This window comes from Salvelinus namaycush, chromosome 35, assembly GCF_016432855.1.
Source record: "Salvelinus namaycush isolate Seneca chromosome 35, SaNama_1.0, whole genome shotgun sequence".
NCBI lineage: Eukaryota > Metazoa > Chordata > Actinopteri > Salmoniformes > Salmonidae > Salvelinus > Salvelinus namaycush.
The window spans coordinates 29923405-29947347 of NC_052341.1; the positions used below are offsets into that span (position 1 = coordinate 29923405).

Genomic DNA, 23943 nt, shown 5'->3' on the forward strand with positions numbered 1-23943 from the left:
CTGCGTGAATCAGGCCTTCATACAGTAGTTGAATTGCTACAAAGAAACCACTACTAAATGACACCAATAATAATAAGAAACTTGCTTGGGCCAAGAAACACAAGCAATGGACATTAGATCGATGGAAATCTGACCTTTGGTCAAATTTTAAATGTTTGGTTCCAACCGCCGTGTCTTTGTGAGACACAGAGTAAGTGAATGGATTATCTCTGCATGTGTAGTTGCCACATGGAGGAGGAGGTGTGATGGTGTGGTGGTGTTTTGCTGGTGACACTGTCAGTGATTTATTCAGAGTTCAAGGCACACTTAACCAGCATGGCTACCACAGCATTCTGTAGCGATACACCATCTGGTTTGCGCTAAGTGGGACGATCATTTGTTTTTCAACAGGACAATGACCCAACACACCCCCAGGCTGTGTAAGGCCTATTTGACCAAGAAGGAGAGTGATGGAGTGCAGCATCAGATGACCTGGCCTCCACAATCACCTGACCTCAACCCAATTGAGATGGTTTGGGATGAGTTGGACCGCAGAGTGAAGGAAAAGCAGCCAACAAGTGCTCAGCATATGTGGGAACTCCTTCAAGACTGTTGGAAAAGCATTCAAGGTAAAACTGGTTGAGAGAATGCCAAGAGTGTGCAAAGCTGTCATCAACGGGTGGCTACTTAACAGAATTTTAAAAAAGTAATCTATTTAGATGTTTTAAACACTTTTTTGGTTACTACATGATTCCATATGTGTTATTTCATAGCTGTGATGTCTTCACTATTATTCTACAATGTAAAACATAGTAAAAATAAAGAAAAACCCTTGAATGAGTAGGTGTGTCCAAACTTTTGACTGGTACTGTATATATACACACAGGTACCCCCTGTATATAGCCTCACTACTGTTGTTTTACTGTTGCTCTTTAACTACTTGTTATTTTTCTATTTTCTTATTTTTTCTTAAAACTGCATTGTTGGTTAAGGGCTTGTAAGTAAGCATTTCACTGTAAGGTCTACACATGTTGTATTCGGCGCATGTGACAAATAAAATTTGATTTGAACTAACTACTACTTACCTAAATAAAAAGAGATTTCCATCATTTAGCATTTTCATCACTTCACGAGTTGCCCTAAGCAGCGCCTCCTGCTTAACACAGTTGGTTCTTGTCTGCCGGGGGACTCACGCAACACCTCTGACTCATAGAATGCAGTGATGCTGAAAATGCAAATTTCACAATTATTCAGGTCAAATTTTTGCAGTCTTTAAACGGACTCTGACATTATGAGGTATCTTGAGATATGTCTTGCAGTGCTGGTACTGACCGTCTCCACCTGTCCTGCTCTTTTCTCTGGACAGATCTCCACGTGTCCTGCTCCTTGAAGAGCTCCTGTCTGTCTCTCAAGAAGTATAACCCTTGTATAACTTCCTTTGGTGCTCACGTACTGTGATGTTACATCACTCAGGTGCTAAGCAATGTTTCAATGGGAGGCAGAATTCCTTGGAAGAGATACAAATGGAAGGAAAAGGAAGAAAAAAATACATGCAGTTTGATATTAGGAATAAAAAGGCAACTTTATTAAAGAGGCAGCGCAGTCAAAAACAGGGGTTTCCAGTGTTTTCCAGTATACAATGCCTTCGGAAAGTATTCAGACCCCTTGACTTTTTCCACATTTTGTTACCTTAAAGCCTTATTCCAAATTTGATTAAATTGTTTTTTCCCCCCTCATCAATCTTCACCCAAAACCCCATAATGAAAAAGCAAAAACAGGTTTAGAATTCTTTGCTAATTTATAAAAAACATAAATATCACATTTACATAAGTATTCAGACCCTTTACTCAGTACTTTGTTGAAGCACCTTTGGCAGCGATTACAGCATCGAGTCTTCTTGGGTATGACACTACAAGCTTGGCACATCTGTATTTGGGGAGTTTCTCCCATTCTTCTCTGCAGATCCTCTCAAGCTCTATCGGGTTGGATGGGGAGCGTTGCTGCACAGCTATTTTCAGGTCTCTCCTGAGATGTTCGATCGGGTTCAAGTCCCGGCTTTGGCTGGGACACTCAAGGACATTCAGAGACTTATCCAGAAGCCACTCCTGCGTTGTCTTGGCTGTGTGCCTTCACCCCAGTCTGAGGTCCAGAGCGCTCTGGAGCAGGTTTTCATCAAGGATCTCTCTGTACTTTGCACCGTTCATCTTTGCCTCAATCCTGACTAGTCTCCCAGTCCCTGCTGCTGAAAAACATTCCCACAGCATGATGCTGCAACCACCATGCTTCACCGTAGTGATAGTGCCAGGTTTCCTCCAGACGTGACGCTTGACATTCAGGCCAAAGAGTTCTATCTTGGTTTCATCAGACCAGAGAATCTTGTTTCTCATGGTCTGCCTTTTGGCAAACTCCAAGCGGGCTGTCATGTGCCTTTTACTGAGGAGTGGCTTCCGTCTGGCCACTCTACCATAAAGGCGTCATTGGTGGATTGCTGCAGAGATGGTTGTCCTTCCGGAAGGTTCTCCCATTTCCACAGAGGAAGTCTAGAGCTCTGTCAGAGTGACCATCAGTTCTTGGTCATCTCCCTGACCAAGGCCCTTCTGCCCCGTTTGCTCAGTTTGGCAGGGCGGCCAGCTCTAGGAAGTCTTGGTGGTTCCAAACTTCTGCCATTTAAGAATGATGGAGGCCACTGTGTTCTTGGGGATATTCAATGCTGTAGATATTTTTGGGTACCCTTCCCCAGATCTGTGCCTCGACACAATCCTGTATCGGAGCTCTACGGAAAATTCCTTCGACCTCATGGCTTGGTTCTTGCTCTGACATGCACTGTCAACTATGGGACCTTATATAGACAGGTGTGTGCCTTTCAGAATAATGTCCAATATATTGAATTTACCACAGGTGGACTCCAATCAAGTTGTAGAAATGTCTTAAGCAAAATCAATGGAAACAGGATACACCTGAGCTCAATTTCGAGTCTCATAGAAAATGGTTTGAATACTTATGTGAAAAAGGTATCTGTTTTTTATATTTAATACATTTGCAAACATTTCTAAAAACCTGTTTTTGCTTCGTCGTTATGGGGGTATTGTGGGTAGATTGCAGAGGATTTGTTTTTGTTTAATCCATTTTAGAATAAGGCTGTAACTTAACAAAATGTGTAAAAAGTCAAGGGGGTCTGAATATTTTCTGAAGGCACTGTATACAGGTAACTGACAACATAATGGAAACAATTACTTTTTGTAATACAAAGTTTATTGAAAGCAGGTGCTTCCACACAGGTGTGGTTCCTGAGTTAATTAAGCAATTAACATCCCATGCTTAGGGTCATGTATACCGAACAGAAATATAAACACAACATGCAAAGCGTTACTCCCGTTTTTCATGAGCTGAAATAAAAGATCCCAGAAATGTTCCATAAACACAAAAAGCTTATTTCTCTCAAATTGTATGCACAAATGTATGCATATCCCTGTTAGTGAGCATTTCTCCTTTGCCAAGATCCTCTTTTCAAGATCCTGATTAAACAGCATGATCATTACACAGGTGACCTTGTGCTGGGGAAAACAAAATGCCACTAAAATGTGCAGTTTTGTCACACAACACAATGCCACAGATGTCTCAAGTTTGGAGGGAGCGTGCAATTGACATGCTGACTGCAGGAATGCCCAACAGAGCTGTTGCCAGATAATTGAATGTTCATTTATCTACCATAAGCCACCTCCAATGTAGTTTTTAGAGGAATTTGGCAGTACACCCAACCAGCCTCACAACCGCAGACCCCGTGCTACCACACCAGACCAGGACCTCCACATCCAGATTTTTCACTTGTAGGATCGTCGGAGGAGGGGGGGGGGCTGGGAAGTATTTCTGTCTGTAATAAGCCCTTTTGTGAGAAACGTATTCTGATTGGCTCTGGGTCTGCCTGGCTCCCAAGTGGGTGGGCCTATGCCCTCCAAGGCCCACCCATGGCTGTGAGGCTGCCCAGTCATGTGAAATCCATAGGTTAGGGCCTAATGAATTTACTTCAATTGACTGATTTCCTTCTATGAACTGTAACTCAGTAAAATCCTTGAAATTGTTGCATGTTGCGTTTATATTTTTGTTCAGTATATAAAAATGCTGGTGCGGCCATTATTTTGGCTACCATGGCTAAGCCCCCATAGGATGACAATGCCCCCATCCACACGGCACAAGTGGTCCCTGAATGGTTTGATGAGCATGAAAACGATGTAAATCATATGCTATGGCCATCTTAATCACCAGATCTAAACCCAATTGAACACTTATGGGAGATTCTGGAGCAGTGCCCGAGATAGCGTTTTCCAACACCATCAACAAAACTATGGAATGTTGTCACGTCCTTCCAGTAGAGTTCCCTACACTTTTAGATTCTATACCAAGGTGCATTGATGCTGTGTTGGCTCATGGTGGCCTAACGCCCTATTAAGACACTTCATGTTGGTGTTTCCTTTATTTTGGCAGTTACCTGTATATTCCCACACTATGAGTTTGGAATAATACTGTGAAATTGTGAAAATGATGACAATACCCATTTTAGGTAAGAGCTGTTTGCAAAGACTGCCTGACATTTCAGCTTGTTTTGCATGGGTGGCGTTTTGTAAAAGTTAGACCAATCACAAAGAATTCTTGCTTGAGAACGAGCTTTTTGCAACAAAAATCTATTTTTGTTTGTTATTGACCATTTTAATTAAAAACAGTCACAGTAAGCTAAATTGTTACCCAGAAATGATTTGATATTGCAATAAAACAACTGCATTGAAAGATAAAAATGTTCTTATGAACGCAAAAAATTGCAGAAACATTAATTGGATTGTTGTCTGCCCTGTCCGGATGTGTATTTACCTGGAGCAGGACGGCACAGAGACAACCGGACTTCAGGAGGAGAGCCTCTCAGCAGCATTACCACCCTCTACAGGCCATAGAGAGAACAGTCACTCACTGTCATCTACAGCCAGGCAATTAAGTCATTATGGGAAAGATAGACCAGAGATGGACTAAGGAGCTGGCCACTGAGAAGGGCTTTGTACACTGCACGTTCTTAGATCTTCACTTATTAATCCCATCCGTGTGTTAATGAGGTACACTGAATCTAAGTACTCTTGGATTCACCACAATACGATTGAATGTTATTAACTAAGTTATTGTCTCCCAATTGGCTTGATGTAACACATATATATTTTTATCAGAAGATAAATGGTCATAATGCAAGATAATGATCAGAGATAATGGTGATAAAGAGCTATTGAATAAACCAATCACATTGAGTGAAACAAAACCCCTCTATCTCACACTAAATTGTCACAATTATCGGTCTTCCTATGCTCAGATTAACACAAACCCACCCACCCCCATATACAGTATTCTAACTCACAGTTGTAGCTACAATTGTACAGTCGTATTATGTCACACCGGTCTACGTCAATATTTACCTGGTAGGACAATCCCTTCAGCGGTTCTCCATTAACTGCCAGGATGACGTCTCCCTCCTGGATCCGCCCACTCTCCTCCGCTGGCTGGCCAGGGAAAAGCTTCTTGATCCGGACAAGACTACTGCTTGAGTCTCCTTTTGAGGGGTTGAGCTCAGGGACCAGGAAGCTGAAGCCCAAGCCATTCTGGCTCTTCTTCAAGGTCACCTCCAGAGTGTTATCTGTAGGGTGGAGGGGTTAGGGGATTGAAGTGTGTCAGAGTTCACCTTGGAGGCTTGGACGGTGGATCCAGGACTGAGTTTGGGAAACCCTGCTCTAAAGGACGGATTAGAAATCATGCAACGTCACCCAGTGTAAACTCATGGACAATGATAACCCTGCTTCAGAGGTCAATCCCTCGAAGCACCAGTGTTATCCTTACACTAAAGCTTCCTCGTCAATGATATTTCCCTTACTGTCAGACACAAAACTGTAGTCCTTGGGCCTGACGAAGAAGGGGGTGATGATGGCGGGGCAGCTGTTGTTCCTCATCTGGGTGATGTCCAAGTGGGCACTCCGAGGGGACAGGCTGCGCCCCAGGAGACTGCGCCCTGTGTCTGGGCTCGGAGACACCCTGGGCAGGGCCATGTTCTCCCTCTCCAAGACCATGGTCACCACCTAGGACAGGAAAGGGTTAAATGAAGACAAACATTGTGATACGCCAGCCCAACGGGGGCTGATGAACTTTCATGTGCCTTCATTTCAAACGTATATGTGGTAAGTAAATATGAATACAAATGTTAAATTATGAGCCTAGTTTAGCCAAGGAGAAAGCACTGAGCTATACAGGGATAAAGACAGGATCCTTCCTGGCTAGCCATGATTGACCATGCTAACTGCTTGCTATGCATTTAAATGTGAATTCTTAAAGAGATGGGTGGGTCTATGGCTTAAGAGGGTGTGAACGATGCTGAATGGGTGTAAACAAAGAAGAGCTCTCTCGCACTCAACAAAATCTTTCAAAGTCATTCTCTCCTACTTGTCTCCTAACTGGGAAAACAAGTTTATAAATGTTTAAAGCAGCATAATTTCCCCATGCTTCTTCCAATCACAGATATACCATTTGAGTCCGATTTTTCCGACATAAGCCCCCGTTGGGATGGGCTGTCACAAATGCTTCTTATTCGTCTTGACCTTGTAGAGACCTTAACTAGGGTAGGGGGCAGCATTCGGAATTTTGGATGAAAAGCGTGCCCAAATTAAACTGCCTGCTACTCAGGCCCAGAAGCTAGGATATGCATATAATTAGTAGATTTGGATAGAAAACACTCTAAAGTTTCCAAAACCGTTAAAATGATGTATGTGAGTATAACAGAACTGATATGAAAATCCAACCAGGAAGTACTATTATTTTGAAAGGCCGTTTCCCCATTGAAAGCCTATCCACCATACAAAGACTTAGGACCCAGTTCACAATCTCTATGGCTTCCTCTACATATGGCCAGTCTTTAGGCATTGTTTCAGGCTTTTACTCTGAAAAATTAGGGAGATACAGCACTTTCAATGAGTGGACAGTGTGAAATTTCCAGACAAAAGTCATGCGCGTGATCTTGTTTCTCCTTTTCTATTGACAAAGCTTTTGTCCGGTTGAAATATTATTGATTATTAATGACAAAAACAACCTGAGAATTGATTTTAAACATCGTTTGACATGTTTCTACTAACTTTTATTGTACTTTTTTGACTTTTCGTCTTGATGTTGAGAGCGCGCATTGTGCCTTTGGATTTCTGAACTAAACGCACCAACAAAACGGAGGTTTTTGGACATAAAGAGGGACATTATCAAACAAAACAAACATTTATTGTCTAACATGGAGACCTGGGAGTGCCACCAGATGAAGATCATCAAAGGTAAGTGATTCATTTTAAAGCTATTTCTGACTTTTGTGACACCTCTCCTTGGTTGGAAAATGGCTGTATGGTTTTTGTGGCTAGACGCTGACCTAACATAATCGCGTGCTGTGCTTTTGCCGAAAAGCCTTTTTGAAATCTGACACAGCGGTTGCATTAAGGAGAAGTTTATCTTTAATCGTATGTTAAACACTTGTATCTTTCATCAATGTTTATGATGAGTATTTCTGTAATTTGATGTGGCTCTCTGCATTTTCACCGGATGTTTGTTTGAGACAATGATTACTGTACATAACGCGCCAATTTCAACTGAGGTTTTTGGACATAAAGATTAACTTTATCGAACAAAACACACATTTATTGTGTAACATGAAGTCCAGTGAGTGCCATCTGATAAAGATCATCGAAGGTTAGTGATTCATTTAATTGCTATTTCTGACTTTTGTGAGCCCTCTCCTTGGCTGGAAAATGGCTGTATGGTTTTCTGTGACTAGGCGCTGACCTAACATAATCGCATGGTGTGCTTTCTCCGTAAAGCCTTTTTGAAATCGGACACTGTGGTTGGATTTACAAGAAGTTTATCTTTAAAATGGTGTATAAAACTTGTATGTTTGAGGAATTTTAATTATGGGATTTCTGTTGTTTTGAATTTGGCGCCCTGCAATTTCACTGGCTGTTGTCGAGGTGGGATGCTACCGTCCCACTTATACCAGAGAGGTTAACACCTAGCGACCTCGTCAGGAGGTTCGAACCTCTTGGCGTAACAGTTAAGATGTTGGCTTGACAGCTGCTGTACCTGGGTTCGAGTACCGGTCGGGGCTACTGCATTTGTTACATTGGTGTCAGAAGTGGGATTGCTATACACCCAAGCCTTGACAAGATGGATGACACAGTGAAGCAGCTGGCGAAGACGACTGGGCAAGAAGAAGAGGAGAAGCTGAGCACTCTGCTCAAGGAGCTGAGCCTCAGCGGGAAGTGGCCCCCCCGCACCCCACCCACATGGATGAGGGGGAAGGAGGATGAGCGGAGCCTGGGAGGAACAGACAAGTTGCCCACGGATCCTACACTGGAGGGTTCATACCTGGACAGCCTGCTCCAAGCCAGTGGAGGTTTTCTGCTTCACCACACCCCATAGTGCCACCTGGAGGAAGGTGCGGTGTCTCGTTGTCCTGCACAGTGACATGGAGACAGACGTGGACCAGATGGTGGTGGTCCAAGGAATGGAGATGCCCACACGGACGCTGAAGGTGGCCCGCTACAGGGGAGTGGAGTTTTGGGAACCCTACCTAGCCCAGTTTCAGCTAGCTGCGTGGCAAAATGGTTGGGCTGAAGAGGAAATGGCTGTGCAGCTTTTCCCAGGCCTTACAGGCCCTACTAGACCTCAGCTCTACAGATATTCGTTATTACGCCAGACAAGGCTACCCCCAGTTTGCCACTGCTGATCAGAAGAAACAGGCCTTACATGCCTTCCTCTGGAAGGCTCCAACAGCATGTTCGCCTGGCTGCCCCTGCCACACTGTCTAAGGCCGCAGGAAGAAGCAGAAAGAGTGGAAAACATCTTGAGCCCAAAGAGTTGGGTTATCCCAAGGACACTGTGGGTAGAAACTGAGGTGGAGACCAAGAGTGACTCAGATGAGGTGGTCTGCAAAGCCAATGAGGCGCACCGGCAGTGGACTCTACGACGGTCCACTTAGAGAGGTCAACGCCAGCCTGAGATTATCTGTTTCCGCTGTGGACAGAAAGGCCACATCGCTCGCCACCCCACCTCATCCCTTGCCCGCCCCTGAGTCGACGGAAAACGCCAGGGGGGTGATGAAATGAGGGGAGCATCATCCCAGTCCCCTGACCCCTTGTTGAGCGGAACATCAAGTTGGTTGTTTGGGTCAGACGCAGGGCCTCTACTTTCCATGCAGCATCAGCAGTGAGGCCTGCCAGGTGTTGATTGACACCGGTTCCACTATATCCCTTGTTCCGCCTGTTGTTCTTCCAGACACAGTGGCCCCTTCATCAAGCTATCCAACAGCCCCTGTAGTCCTTGTCAAGAAGGATGGCTCATAGCGCTTTGGTGCAGACTACAGGCAGCTGAACTATGTGACCAGGAAGGATTCCTATCCCCTCCCCATCACAGGGTCACTGTGGTTCAGTTCCCTTGATCTCCGCAGCAGTTATTGGCAAGTGGAGCTTGTCCTTGAAGCCAGGCCAAAGACCGCCTTCTCGATTGGACAAGGACTGTGGCAGTTTACTGTGATACCCTTTGGGCTCTGCAATGCTCCGCCAACCTTCAAGCGTCTTATGGAGCAAATGCTGGCCACAATCCCCCGCAACAAGTGTGTGGTCTACCTGGATGACCTCTGTTTGCATGCAGCAAGCTTCCAGGGATCTCTGGCGAATCTGCGTGAGGTTCCACTTGCCATCCGGCAGGCAGGATTCGAGCTCCACCCCAAGAAGTGTCACCTACTTCAGCGGTAGGTCAAGTTCCTAAGCCAAGTCATTGGGGCAGACTGAGTCGCAACTGACCCAGCCAAGGTGGTGTCGGTTCAGCACTGGAGTTGAGAAGCTTTGTTGGCCTAGCTTATTACTACCAGAGGTTCATCAATGACTTTACAACAGTAGCCAGCCCTCTACACCGCCTTACAAACAAGGACCAGCGGTTCAACTGGGATGAGAACTGCGCTGCTGCATTCGCTGAACTGCGGGAGGCCCTTACCAAGGCTCCAGTCCTGGGATACCCCAACGTCCAGCACCCATTCATCATGGACAAAGATGCAAGGTATGTGGGCATTGAGGCTGTTCTTTTGTAGGAGGGGCTGGATGGGTAACAGGTGGTGGCCTTCTACAGTCGGAACCTCAACCGTGCCGAGCTTAACTATTGTGTCACCCGGTGAGAGTTGTTGGCTGTGGTCAACTCTACCTCTACGGGATCCAGTTCCTCCTTTGTACTGACCAAGCCTCAATCACCGGGCTCATCAACTTCCAAGAGCCACAGGTCTAGGTGACTCATTGGACCGAAGAGCTACAGGAGTGAGAATACCAGATGCAGCACCGGGCTGGTCGTCTCCACACAAACGCTGATGCATTGTCTTTCCGGCCGTGTGAAGAGGAAGACTGCATGCACTGCCCACACTTGAAACAAAAAGATGCTCTCCTGCCCACAGTGGTGGAAATTCAGGCAGCAGACAGGAGCTCAGTACCCTTGGAGACCTGGAATGACCAAGACCTGAAGGTGTCCCGATATTGGCAACTGTTCGGGGCTGGTTGGAGACAGAGTCTCACCTCTGTGCTCCAAAGCCAAGGCCTACTATTCACAGTGAGACAACCTTGCCATTCATATGGGTTGCTGTTTCGAAGATGGAGGGAACCAACACACAACTCGGTGGTGTGGCAGCAGCTGAAGCCTTGTTCTATGCGTGCCCATGCCCTCAGAGCTGTCCATGGGTTGGTGGGGGACGTCCACTTCAGGCTTACAAAGACCTTCCAACGCCTCCGAGGGAAACTCTACTGAGCTGGCTGCCGTCAAAACACGGAACAGTATGTGCATGCCTGGACCAACTGGACAGTCACCATTTTGTTACAATATACATACACATTGCGTAAGACAAAATGGCACATAATCAGAACACATGTTAAAATGTTAGTGTTTACTCTTATATTTTTTATACACAGTTCAGTTGAAGGCCAATGCAGAAGCAAAGCTTTGTTGCCCTGTCCTGGTTGCAGCTGAGATATTGATGTTCCTTTACCTCTCCTGTTTTCGCCAGACATTCCACAGCCTGCTGATGTGTGAACCCTTGAAACCTGATGCCATCCACTTCCAGCAGTCTGTCACCTGTTAGATGTGCACAAACACATGCACACACACTTGTGATTCATCATCTCGCTCTAATCTATACTGAACAAAAATATAAACGCAACATGCAACAATTTCAAAGATTTTACTGAGTTACAGTTAATTTGAGGAAATCAGTCAATTGAAATAAATTAACTAGGCCATAATCTATGGATTTCACATGACTGGGAATACAGATATGCATCTGTTGGTCAATGATACCTTACAAAAAATGGGCCTCTGGATCTTGTCACGGTATCTCTGTGCATTCAAATTGCCATCGATAAAATGCAATTGTGTTCTTTGTCCGTAGCTTATGCCTGCCCATACCATAACCCCACCGCCACCATGGGGCACTCTGTTCACAACATTGACATCAGCAAACCGCTCGCCCACTCGATGCCATACATGTGGTCTGCGGTTGTGAGGCCGGTTGGACGCACTGCCAAATTCTCTAAAACAACGTTGGAGGTGGCTTATGGTAGAGAAATTAACATTCAATTCTCTGGCAACAGCTCTGGTGGACATTCCTGCAGTCAGCATACCAATTGCACTCTCCCTCAATACTTGAGACATCTGTGGCATTGTGTTGTGAGAAAAACTTGCACATTTTAGAGTGGCTTTTTAGTGTCCCCAGCACAAGGTGCACCTGTGTAATGATCGTGATGTTTAATCAACTTCTTGATATGCCACACCTGTCAGGTGGATAGATTATTTTGGCAAAGGAGAAATGCTCACTAACAGGGATGTAAACAAATTGGTGCACAAAATTGGAGAGAAATACCCTTTTTGTGCGTATGTATTTAAAAAAAAATATCAGCTCATGAAACAGGTGACCAACACTTTACATTTTGTGTTTATATTTTTGTTCAGTGTAAATTCAATTTGTGCAGCAATAATCCAGTGTAATGCTCTCCTAGTGTCATTATTATTCCAGGTGCTTCACTGTAACATAATATAGCTTGTTCAGGATTATACTGCACCTGACTGGATGCGGCCATCTTGCTCAGCAGCCCCTCCACAGACTAGGCTTTTGATGAAGACACCGCCATGACGCAGGTCTGTGGTCACACCACCCTGACAAACCAGAAACACAAGGGTATTTTCCAACAACATAACAGTCTCTGTGGAAATGTAAGTTTATCAATATACGCCATCCATAACATTTGCATGTCTGACTAATTGCTGAAGCAGTAATGTAATTTTTGTATTATATTTTTGTATTTTATTTTCCTACTTTGGTGATAACTACTTTATTGAGGAAAATGTACTTACTATGCCAGTGATATGTAGTTGTCCCACCTGGCTATCTTAAGATAAATGCACTAACTGTAAGTCGCTCTGGATAAGAGTGTCTGCTAAATGACAAAAATGTAATGACAATGTACCATAAAGGGTTAACTCCTCATATTTTGTTCATATCAATAGTCCCCACACTCAGGCTGCTACTGTAAGTGAGAGGGATGATTAAAAGGAATAATGTATGTTTATCAAGTTACAAGATCTTACACTCTGTTTCTCACACCAAGGAGGTAAAAAAAACAGAATGTCTGCCAACAGACACACCAGGCGTGTGGTGTGGTGTGCTCTCATCCCTGGTCCACCTTCACATCATCCGAATTCCGGCCAGGCATAATGAGAAGACACCAACAAAAAGTCAGTATCCTTGTTCACATAGCACAGATCAACCGCCAATCAGCGTCATTAAAATACTCCAGACCACAAAATGGCAGTTGATTTCTTAAGCTATGTTTGGCTTGTGCCTGCTGTAGATAGCTAATGTTAGCTAACCAGCAAGCTGCACTAATGTTGTTGCTAACTAGCCACAATTTGTAGTAAGCCCAATAGCCATATGGCCACAACTAGATAACTAGCAACATTATGATTACATCACAATGCATTATGCAGCTTGGTGGATTACACCGGGAAAAGTGCCCTCTTATCCTTTTTCTTGCCACTCCTGTCGGCTCCCCCACGTGGAGATTCGGGCTCTTTGACTGGCTCAAAGTCAAGTGTCTGCCACTGACGAACAGGGCGATTCCACTAGTAGAAACTGCAGGTTCGTCGGTACCAGGTCGGTAGGCAGTAGGTACATGTGCATCTTTTGTTCTAGCAAGAGAAGGAACGACCTCCTAAGTCTCTCTCACAACAGCTTGCACCTGCCTTGTGAGTGGTGAGTAACTCACGTAGCCTGTTGAGGTTGACCTGTCACAGGCTGTTAGGTAACGGGTCGGGGTCTCACACACACACACACACACACCTGGGCTTTTCTGTAGGCTACTGTAATGTCCAGTAGGCAGGCAGGTTCCAAGCTGCAGGCCCTCCCTCTCCAGGGTGATTAGCCCCAGGGGTCTGAAGGATTACCCAGAGACAGCTAACTTCCTGTCCAGAGAGGTGTGGTCAACTCATCTGTACACCCCATAGACTTAAATACAGGAGGTCCATCCCTCTCCCGCCTACCAGGAAATACACCCTTTGCCTATAACTCTGGCGTTGTCCTAGGGAGTTAGGTGTGAAACAGCAGGGTTGGTGAGTTAACTCACAGCGATACTGATCCCTAACCCTCCTCCAGCATTCTTCTTTAGCTCCACAGAGATCTCATCACCCCTGAAGCAGTTCATGGAAGGAGCCCTGATGCAGCCATCCTGAAAAATGTATAGGGGATAAGAGTTAATGATTAATGGTGCAATTCACGAGAACAGCTGTATTGTATTGAATTTTTGTATTCTTTCATCAGATTTAAATGGACATTATGTAGAGTTGATTGCTAAATGTTCGTTGTCTTGTTTGTGTACAAAATCTAAACGATCGTCGATCACACAAAAGGCTTCACTGTTCCTGAATGTAAGCACGTGCGGTATGTACAGTATTGTCCCTAACATGGAGAAGATGATGGTCAGTAGCCATGGGTTACCTGAGCATTGAGGATGCGTACGTCAGGGAGTTGCAGCCTACTGCCAGTCTTTGGCGTCAACATGACAGACACGATCTCATCCAGGTCGTACTCCCCAGAGTGTACATCAGTCATCAAAGTGGTCTGGGACTCGTAGTTCTTCAATAGCGGAGATCTCACGTTGTTGGGTGTCAAGGAAACTGTAAAGAAAAAAAAAAAGAAATAACGATTGAATTATCAACTAATATCGAAAGTCATTGAAACCTCTGGCCACGTACAGTATGCATCAGAGGAAGCTGGTGGGAGGAGCTGTAGGAGGATGGGCTAATTTTAATGGCTGGAATGGAATAAATGGAACGGAGTCAAACATGTGACGTGTTTGATACCGTTTCAGTTACTTCATTCCAGCCCGTCCTTCTATAGCTCCTTCCACCAGCATCCTCTGGTGGTATGTACTGTAGTGAAGTTCTACAGAGGACAAACAATTCAAATTCCAGTAGCTTAAGCATTTTGGGGTTCTAACTAGTGTCTAGCTGAAAAGCCAACAAGTTTCACGTCTACTTCAAAAACACAGTTTATTACTAAACCAGCTGTGAACAGAGCAGAGACACACACACACACACACACACACACACACACACACACACACACACACACACACACAGTACCTTTGGGCTGGGACACAATGAGTGCGACCTCCCGTGGGCTGTTCTGCATGACCTCTGCAGCCTCACTGAAGGTCATGCCCTCCAGACTGGTGTGGTTCAGAGAGATCAGACGCCCACCTGAGGGAGAACATCACCGTAACATTTCATATATCAGGTTCCACTTTTATATTTCATTGAAATATGACTTATCTTGTTGTTGGTGTCCACTTAGTCCTGGCCCAGAATCAACCGTTAGCCCCTATCTAATTCATTCAGATTTGTAAACATCATTAAAGCAGGGGATAAGACAAGGGACTGGGGGTTGTCTCTAGACAAGGCCCCTAGTCTTTGTTAATTAACCAGCAGAGTGTCAACAGACAGAGCTCACATAAGAGCTTAGAAAGCCTATAAACCCGGCATTCAAGGCTGTTATCCACAAGTTTTGTGTAGCCAGACCAGACGTCATAATCCGGTGTGAGTTTTGTGAGGAGAAGCCTGGGGGGAAAAAGCCTGATCACCGACCTGGTCTGATGCGGCCATCTTTATCCGCTGGTCCTCCCGGCACGATGGATGCTATGAAGATACCCAGGTCGTACTTCCCCACCGTGTCTTCTCCAACTATTACAATACCTGAACAAATAAAAAGGATTTCCTTTTAACGATGACTTTTCATTGTAGTGCTAATCTAAAACATGTCCTTTAATGTATATATACACACGACTCAATGCTGTTAACGGTGTACTCACCTACGCCGAGCTTTGGGTCTCTCTTTAAGGACACACAAATGACTTCTCTCTCTGGTATGACACTCTTTGTTGGGGTATCTATTGAACACAACAAAGAACATCTATTGACTGAAGTACCACAGCTACCTGTTATCAAAATACATCGACCACAGCGCCTCATTAGAAACCTGTACGCCATCTCTTCGGTTGATAATGATAGGCTACTATGGCGGTTGCTAGGATGTCTTCCTCGCGGTGCACGGCTTTGGAAGGCTTCCGGGAACGTCGACTCTTGATCCTGTCCCTGATTCAACAGTGTTATGAGGTTTTAATTTTCTTGGGAGCTGATAATCGAGCCATACCTCTGGCTGCTGAAGACATGGAGGGTGCCTCAGACCCACACTTCCCAGACCCACGAGACAGGGCTGGTGACAAGTTCCCAGACAATGGTCTCCCTATGCTGGAAATGATACAGGGAGAAATGACTTACAAACATTCGACGAAAGACATACAGTGGCAAGAAAAAGTATGTGAACCCATTGGAATTACCTGGATTTCTGCATAGATTGGTCATAAAATTTTATTTGATCTTCATCTAAGTCACAACAATAGACAAACACAATGTGCTTAAACACACAAATTATTTTATTTTCTTCTCTATATTGAATACACGATTTAAACATTCACAGTGTAGGTTGGAAAATGTGAACCCCTAGACTAATGACTTTTCCAAAAGCTAATTGGAGTCAGGAGTCAGCTAACCTAGAGTCCAATCAATGAGACAAGATTGGAGATGTTGGATCAGAGCTGCCCTGCCCATAAAAAAACTCACAAAATTTGAGTTTGCTATTCACAAGAAGCATTGAACAATACCTCAAACAAAAGAGATCTCAGAAGAACTAAGATTTAGAATTGTTGACTTGCATAAAGCTGGAAAGGGTTACAAAGGTATCTCTAAAAGCCTTGATGTTTATCAGTCCACGGTAAGACAAATTGTTTATAAATGGAGAAAGTTCAGCACTGTTGCTACTCTACCTAGGAGTGGCCGTTCTGCAACGATGACTGCAAGAGCACAGCGCAGAATGCTCAATGAGGTTAAGAAGAATCCCAGAATGTCAGCTAAAGACTTACAGAAATCTCTGGAACATGCTAACATCTGTTGACGAGTCTACGATACGTAAAACACTAAACAAGAATAGTGTTCATTAGAGGACACCACAGAAGAAGCTCATGCTGTCCAAAAAAAACATTGCTGCACGTTCGAAGTTTGCAAAAGTGCACCTGAAAAAAAATTCTGTGGACAGATGAAACTACAGTTGAGTTGTTTGGAAGGAACACACAACTCTATGTGTGGAGAAAAAAAAGGGACAGCACACCAACATCAAAGACTCATCCCAACTGTAAAGTATGGTGGAGGGAGCATCATGGTTTGGGGCTGCTTTGCTGCCTCAGGGCCTGGACAGCTTGCTATCAGATAGATTTCCCAAGTTTATCAAGACATTTTGCAGGAGAATATACGGCTATCTGTCTGCCAATTGAAGCTCAACAGGACATCACCCAGAAGTTGGGTGACGCAACAGGACAACAGGAAAATACACCTTCTGGAGTGGCTCAGTCAGAGTCCTGACCTCGACCCGATTGAGATGCTGTTGCATGACCTCAAGAGAGTAGTTCACACCAGACATCGCAAGAATATTGCTGAATTGAAACCGTTTTGTAAAGAGGAATGGTCCAAAAGTCCTCCTGACCACTGTGCAGGTCTGATCCGCAACTACAGAAAACCTTTGGTTGAGGTTATTGCTGCCAAAGGAGGGTCAACCAGTTATTAAATCCAAGGGTTCACTTTTCCCACCCTGCACTGTGAATGTTTACACGGTGTGTTCAAAAAAGACATGAAAACGTATAATTGTTTGTGTGTTATTAGTTAAAACAGACAGTGTTTGTCTATTGTTATGATTTAAACGAAGATCAGATCAAATTTTATGACCAATTTATGCAGAAATCCAGCTAATTCCAAAGGGTTCACATACTTTTTCTTGCCACTGTATAAAGGTACTTAAAAGACGCAAGAAATTAAAGAAAAAGGTATGTACAGTATATAGAAAGAAATAATACAGGGAAGGTAACTTCATGCTCTCCATCACTCCTACCCCTGCTCGTGGAGGACACGCTGCTGTTTGATCCGCGCCTCGATCTTGGCGGCAATGTCATCACACAGTTTGGTCATGGAGTCGTCCTGCGGTGTGGTGGGACCACTGTCTGTCCGTATGGTCTCAGAGACAGAGCGCCGGCTCATCTGGCTGTTCATCTGGCTATGGCTGTTCTGAGCTGTTTGACACACTGCCGCATACTGCACTATGCTGTCCTCTGGAAAGAGAAAGGGATCTTCAGTTCAAATCATGGGTGGTCAAAAGTGGCTACAGTGAAATCAAGATGGGTGTAAATGTAGATCTAATAAGTGTGCAAATTACTCTAATACAGTGGGGCAAAAAAGTATTTAGTCAGCCACCAATTGTGCAAGTTCTCCCACTTAAAAAGATGAGAGAGGCCTGTAATTTTCATCATAGGTACACTTCAACTATGACAGACAAAATGAGGGAAAAAACCCAGAAAATCACATTGTAGGATTTTTTATGAATTTATTTGCAAATTATGGTGGAAAATAAGTATTTGGTCAATAACAAAAGTTTATCTCAATACTTTGTTATATACCCTTTGTTGGCAATGACAGAGGTCAAACGTTTTCTGTAAGTCTTCACAAGGTTTTCACACACTGTTGCTGGTATTTTGGCCCATTCCTCCATGCAGATCTCCTCTAGAGCAGTGATGTTTTGGGGCTGTTGCTGGGCAACACGGACTTTCAACTCCCTCCAAAGATTTTCTATGGGGTTGAGATCTGGAGACTGGCTAGGCCACTCCAGGACCTTGAAATGCTTCTTACGAAGCCACTCCTTCGTTGCCCGGGCGGTGTGTTTGGGATCATTGTCATGCTGAAAGACCCAGCCACGTTTCATCTTCAATGCCCTTGCTGATGGAAGGAGGTTTTCACTCAAAATCTCACGATACATGGCCCCATTCATTCTTTCCTTTACACGGATCAGTTGTCCTGGTCCCTTTGCAGAAAAACAGCCCCAAAGCATGATGTTTCCACCCCCATGCTTCACAGTAGGTATGGTGTTCTTTGGATGCAACTCAGCATTTTTTGTCCTCCAAACACGACGAGTTGAGTTTTTACCAAAAAGTTATATTTTGGTTTCATCTGACCATATGACATTCTCCCAATCTTCTTCTGGATCATCCAAATGCTCTCTAGCAAACTTCAGACGGCCCTGGACATGTACTGGCTTAAGCAGGGGGACATGTCTGGCACTGCAGGATTTGAGTCCCTGGCGGCGTAGTGTGTTACTGATGGTAGGCTTTGTTACTTTGGTCCCAGCTCTCTGCAGGTCATTCACTAGGTCCCCCCGTGTGGTTCTGGGATTTTTGCTCACCGTTCTTGTGATCATTTTGACCTCACGGGGTGAGATCTTGCGTGGAGCCCCAGATCGAGGGAGATTATCAGTGGTCTTATATGTCTTCCATTTCCTAATAATTGCTCCCACAGTTGATTTCTTCAAACCAAGCTGCTTACCTATTGCAGATTCAGTCTTCCCAGCCTGGTGCAGGTCTACAATTTTGTTTCTGGTGTCCTTTGACAGCTCTTTGGTCTTGGCCATAGTGGAGTTTGGAGTGTGACTGTTTGAGGTTGTGGACAGGTGTCTTTTATACTGATAACAAGTTCAAACAGGTGCCATTAATACAGGTAACGAGTGGAGGACAGAGGAGCCTCTTAAAGAAGAAGTTACAGGTCTGTGAGAGCCAGAAATCTTGCTTGTTTGTAGGTGACCAAATACTTATTTTCCACCATTATTTGCAATAAATTCATTAAAAATCCTACAATGTGATTTTCTGGATTTTTTTTCCTCATTTTGTCTGTCATAGTTGAAGTGTACCTATGATGAAAATTATAGGCCTCTCCCATCTTTTTAAGTGGGAGAACTTGCACAATTGGTGGCTGACTAAATACTTTTTTGCCCCACTGTAACTGTACTATAAATCACAAGATGTCCCTGTTTGGCCTATCATTGAGCCCACATGGTACAATAGCAGGATATACACTGAGTGGACAAAACATTAGGAACAGCTTACTAATATTGAGTTGCACCTCTCTTTTGCCCTCAGAACAGCCTCAATTCGTCGGGGCATGCACTCCACGAGGTCCCGAAAGCGTTCCACAGGGATGCTGGCCCATGTTGACTCCAACGCTTCCCACAGTCGTGTCAAGTTGGCTGGATGTCCTTTGGGTGGTGGACCATTCTTGATACACACAGGAAACTGTTGAGCGTGTAAAACCCAGCAGCGCTGCGGTTCTTGATGACTCAAACTGTTGCGCATGACGCCAACTACCATACATACTCCGTTCAAAGGCACATAGATCTTTTGTCTTGCCAATTCACCCTCTGAATGGCACACTTACACAATCCATCTCTCAATTGTCTCAAGGCTTAAAAATCCTTCTTTAATCTGCCCCCTCCCCTTCATCTACACTGATTGAAGTGGATTTAACAAGTGAATCAATAATGGATCATAGTTTTTACCTGGATTCCCCTATTCAGTCTATGTCATGGAAAGAGTAGATGTCCCTAATGTTTTGTACACTCAGTGTATAGCTTGCTAGCTGTATGGCTGAAGAGTCTGGCAAAAAGTCAGGCTAAGATTCACCAAGAGCAGGACACAAACTGTATAAAATCAGAACAAGCTGTCTCTGGCATAGTATTAACAGGAATGTAGTAGTAGTAGTGGTTATGGATGGGGCCAGGAGTTTTTCTTGACTGTTACCAAACCAGGAAAGTCTTTTGGCCCCAAGATAGTTAGGATGGCATGAAAGGTTCTGACCTGAGGCCAGACTGTGACTGAGCTGGCGAGAGTTCATCTCATTGTGAAACTTGTGCTGGGCAGAGCAAAGGTTGCAGAGGTACGTGGCCGTCTTGGTTCTCTCTGTGACTAAGGTGTGCTTTTTCTTGCTCCCTCTGCTCTCGATGACAAATTTACGGTGCTGTGGTAGGACATAGAGGACGGGTTAAGGCATTTACAGACATAACAAGCCAACAAAACAACAGCGACAAAATCTTTATATTCAACTACACTGAACAAAAATAAACGCAACATGTTTCCTCTAAGCTCCGCACCCGGCGTGCAGTAGCCCCTATACTGCCTCCCGGAAGAACTATCAGCCCAGGGAGAGAAGCATGAGATTGAACTCAACTTTCAAGAGTTTTCCCTGTTAACACTATCAACGTTTCTCTTGACTGTGGCAATTGCTATCGAATTAACGCAATATTAGCCACTTTCAATGCAACATACTGAAACAAAACCAACTATGCACGAGATTTTGTTGTTGGCAGAACGCATTGGAGTAGGATTCTATTGAGAACAACCCAGCCCTTACTCTACAAAGACCGGCAGCATAACCAATCAGAGTTGCAGTAGGCCTATATGTAAATAGACCATTACCATATATGGATCTGTGCCATTTACATTGAACTGGACCGTGTTTACAGCTGTGGTCGTGAGTAGATGCGCTTGTTTTGAGATCAAAGCAAGAGCTGCATGAAGCCACTTGTGCACATTTTCTTCATACAATCCATCCGGAAAGTATTCAGACCTCTTCCCTTTTTACACATTTTGTTACGTTACAGCCTTATTCTCAAATGGATTAAATGAAACAATTACTCATCAATCTACACACAATACCCCACACTGACAAGTGAAGTACAGCTGAAGTCGAAAGTTTACATAGTGTCTCCTGACCCCTCCTGTCTCAGCCTCCAGTATTTATGCTACAGTAGTTTATGTCGGGGGGCTAGGGTCAGTCTGTTATATCTGGAGTATTTCCCCTGTCTTATCCGGTGTCCTGTGTGAAATGAAGTATGCTCTCTCTAATTCTCTTTCTTTTTTTCTCTCTCTCGGAGCACCTGAGCCCTAGGGCCATGCCTCAGGACTACCTGGCATGATGACTCCTTGTTGTCCCCAGTCCACCTGGCCGTGCTGCTGCTCCAGTTTCAACTGTTCTGCCTGCGGCTATGGAACCCTGACCTGTTCACTGTCATTACTATTATTTGACCATGCTGGTCATTCATGAACATTTGAACATCTTGGCCATGTTCTGTTATAATCTCCACCCCGGCACAGCCAGAAGAGGACTGGTTCCTCTCTAGGTTTCTTCCTAGGTTTTGGGCTTTCTAGGGAGTTTTTCCTAGCCACCGTGCTTCTACACCTGCATTGCTTGCTGTTTGGGGTTTAAGACTGGGTTTCTGTACAGCACTTTGATATATCAGCTGATGTAAGAAGGGCTATATAAATACATTTGATTTGACATACACTTAGGTTGGAGTCATTAAAACTCGTTTTTCAACCACTCCACACATTTTTGATTTTGTAAAGTGGTTTCTTGCATCAAACAACACAACAACATTTTAGGTAACCTCCTTGTCTGAAGGACAAGTGGATAAACAGGTTAATGTCATGTCATGCATGTCTCATGGAATGTTGGCCTACATTGAACACCACACATTGGCTGCTACTGTTGGCTGAATGATAGAACAGCTATTTTCTACATTGTTTTTGATGGTAGGCCACTCTGGTAGACCTACATTATGATCAAATAGCCACAGTAGGCTACTTTGCCACTGTTAAAAGTGTAACATAAAGCGGGTACAGCCTCAGCGTTCACAGTAAACTTTTTTTGGAAGTTGCACAGAATTTTCACAATGTTAAAATTTCAGCAGACCTGAAATATGCTCAGTCCGGAAAAAAAATGTGTTTATATCCCTGTTAGTGAGCATTTCTCCTTTGCCAAGATAATCCATCCACCTGACAGGTGTGGCATATCAAGAAGCTAAACAGCAGGATCATTACACAGGTGCACCTTGTGCTGGGGACAATAAAAGGCCACTAAAATGTGCAGTTTTGTCACACAACACAATGCCACAGATTTTAATATATATATATATATTTTCATTTCACCTTTATTTAACCATGTAGGCCAGTTGAGAACAAGTTCTCATTTACAACCTGGCCAAGATAAAGCAAAGTAGTGCGACACAAACACAGAGTTATACATGGGATAAACAAACATACAGTCAATAACACAATATAAAGTCTATATACAGTGTGTGCAAATGTAGTAAGATTAGGGAGGTAAGGCAATAAATAGGCCATAGTGACGAAATAATTACAATTTCACAATTAAACACGAGTGATAGATGTGCAGAAGATGAATGTGCAAGTAGAGATACTGGGGTGCAAAGGAGTAAAAAATAAATAACAATATGGGGATGAGGTATTGAGTGGGCTATTTACAGATGGGCTGTGTACAGGTGCAATGACGGGTAAGCTCCTCTGACAGCTGATGCTTAAAGTTATTGAGGAAGATATAAGACTCCAGCTTCAGTGTTTTTTGCAATTCGTTCCAGTCATTGGCAGCAGAGAACTGGAAGGAAAGGCGGCCAAAGGAGGAGTTGACATTGGGGATGAACAGTGAAATATACCTGCTGGAGCGCGTGCTACGGGTGGGTGCTGCTATGGTGACCAGTGAGCTGAGATAAGGCGAGGCTTTACCTAGCAAAGACTTATAGATGACCTGGAGCCAGTGGGTTTGGCGACGAATATGAAGCGAGGGCTAGCCAACAAGAGCATACAGGTCACAGTGGTGGGTAGTATATGTGGCTTTGATGACAAAACGGATGGCACTGTGATAGACTAGACTACATCCAAATTGCTGAGTAGAGTGTTAGAGGCTATTTTGTAAATGACATCAGTTTTAGTCAGTTTTACTAGGGTATGTTTGGCAGCATGAGTAAAGGATGCTTTGTTGCGAAATAGGAAGCCAATTCTAGATTTAATTTTGGATTGGAGATGCTTAATGTGAGTCTGGAAGGAGAGTTTACAGTCTAACCAGACACCTAGGTATTTGTAGTTGTCCACATATTCTAAGTCAGAACCGTCCAGAGTAGTGATGCTAGACGGGCGGGCGGGTGCGGGCAGCGATCGGCTGAAGAGAATGCATTTAGTTTTACTAGCATTTAAGAGCAGTTGGAAGTCACGGAAGGAGTGTTGTATGGAATTGAAGCTCGTCTGGAGGTTTGTTAGCACAGTGTCCAAAGAAGGGCTAGAAGTATACAGAATGGTATCATCTGCATAGAGGTGGATCAGAGAATCACCAGCAGCTAGAGCGACATCATTGATATATACCGAGAAAAGAGTCGGCCCGAGAATTGAACCCTGTGGCACTCCCATGGAGACTGCCAGAGGTCCGGACAACAGGCCCTCCGATTTGACACACTGAACTCTATCTGAGAAGTAGTTGGTGAACCAGGCGAGGCAGTCATTTGAGAAACCAAGGCTGTTGAGTCTGCCGATAAGAGTGCGGTGATTGACAGAGTCAAAAGCCTTGGCCAGGTCGATGGAAACGGCTGCACAGTATTGTCTTTTATCG

General features: G+C 44.3%; 1 protein-coding gene across 1 annotated transcript in view; it reads right to left on the reverse strand.

The window, feature by feature from the left end:
- Positions 1 to 1448: 1448 nt before the first annotated feature.
- LOC120029680 (tyrosine-protein phosphatase non-receptor type 13-like) overlaps positions 1449 to 23943 on the reverse strand; it is a 30724-nt gene continuing 8229 nt past the window's right edge. Inside the window, exons 12-25 of the mRNA XM_038974955.1 lie at positions 20343 to 20502; positions 17558 to 17774; positions 15602 to 15711; positions 15429 to 15506; positions 15205 to 15312; positions 14704 to 14820; positions 14057 to 14235; positions 13686 to 13787; positions 12126 to 12219; positions 11057 to 11142; positions 5882 to 6083; positions 5430 to 5647; positions 4843 to 4909; positions 1449 to 1486 (exon numbers count right to left, since the gene is read on the reverse strand). Of these exons, the coding sequence (XP_038830883.1) occupies positions 1449 to 1486; positions 4843 to 4909; positions 5430 to 5647; positions 5882 to 6083; positions 11057 to 11142; positions 12126 to 12219; positions 13686 to 13787; positions 14057 to 14235; positions 14704 to 14820; positions 15205 to 15312; positions 15429 to 15506; positions 15602 to 15711; positions 17558 to 17774; positions 20343 to 20502 (1776 nt within the window). The remainder of the gene's footprint in view (positions 1487 to 4842; positions 4910 to 5429; positions 5648 to 5881; positions 6084 to 11056; positions 11143 to 12125; positions 12220 to 13685; positions 13788 to 14056; positions 14236 to 14703; positions 14821 to 15204; positions 15313 to 15428; positions 15507 to 15601; positions 15712 to 17557; positions 17775 to 20342; positions 20503 to 23943) is intronic.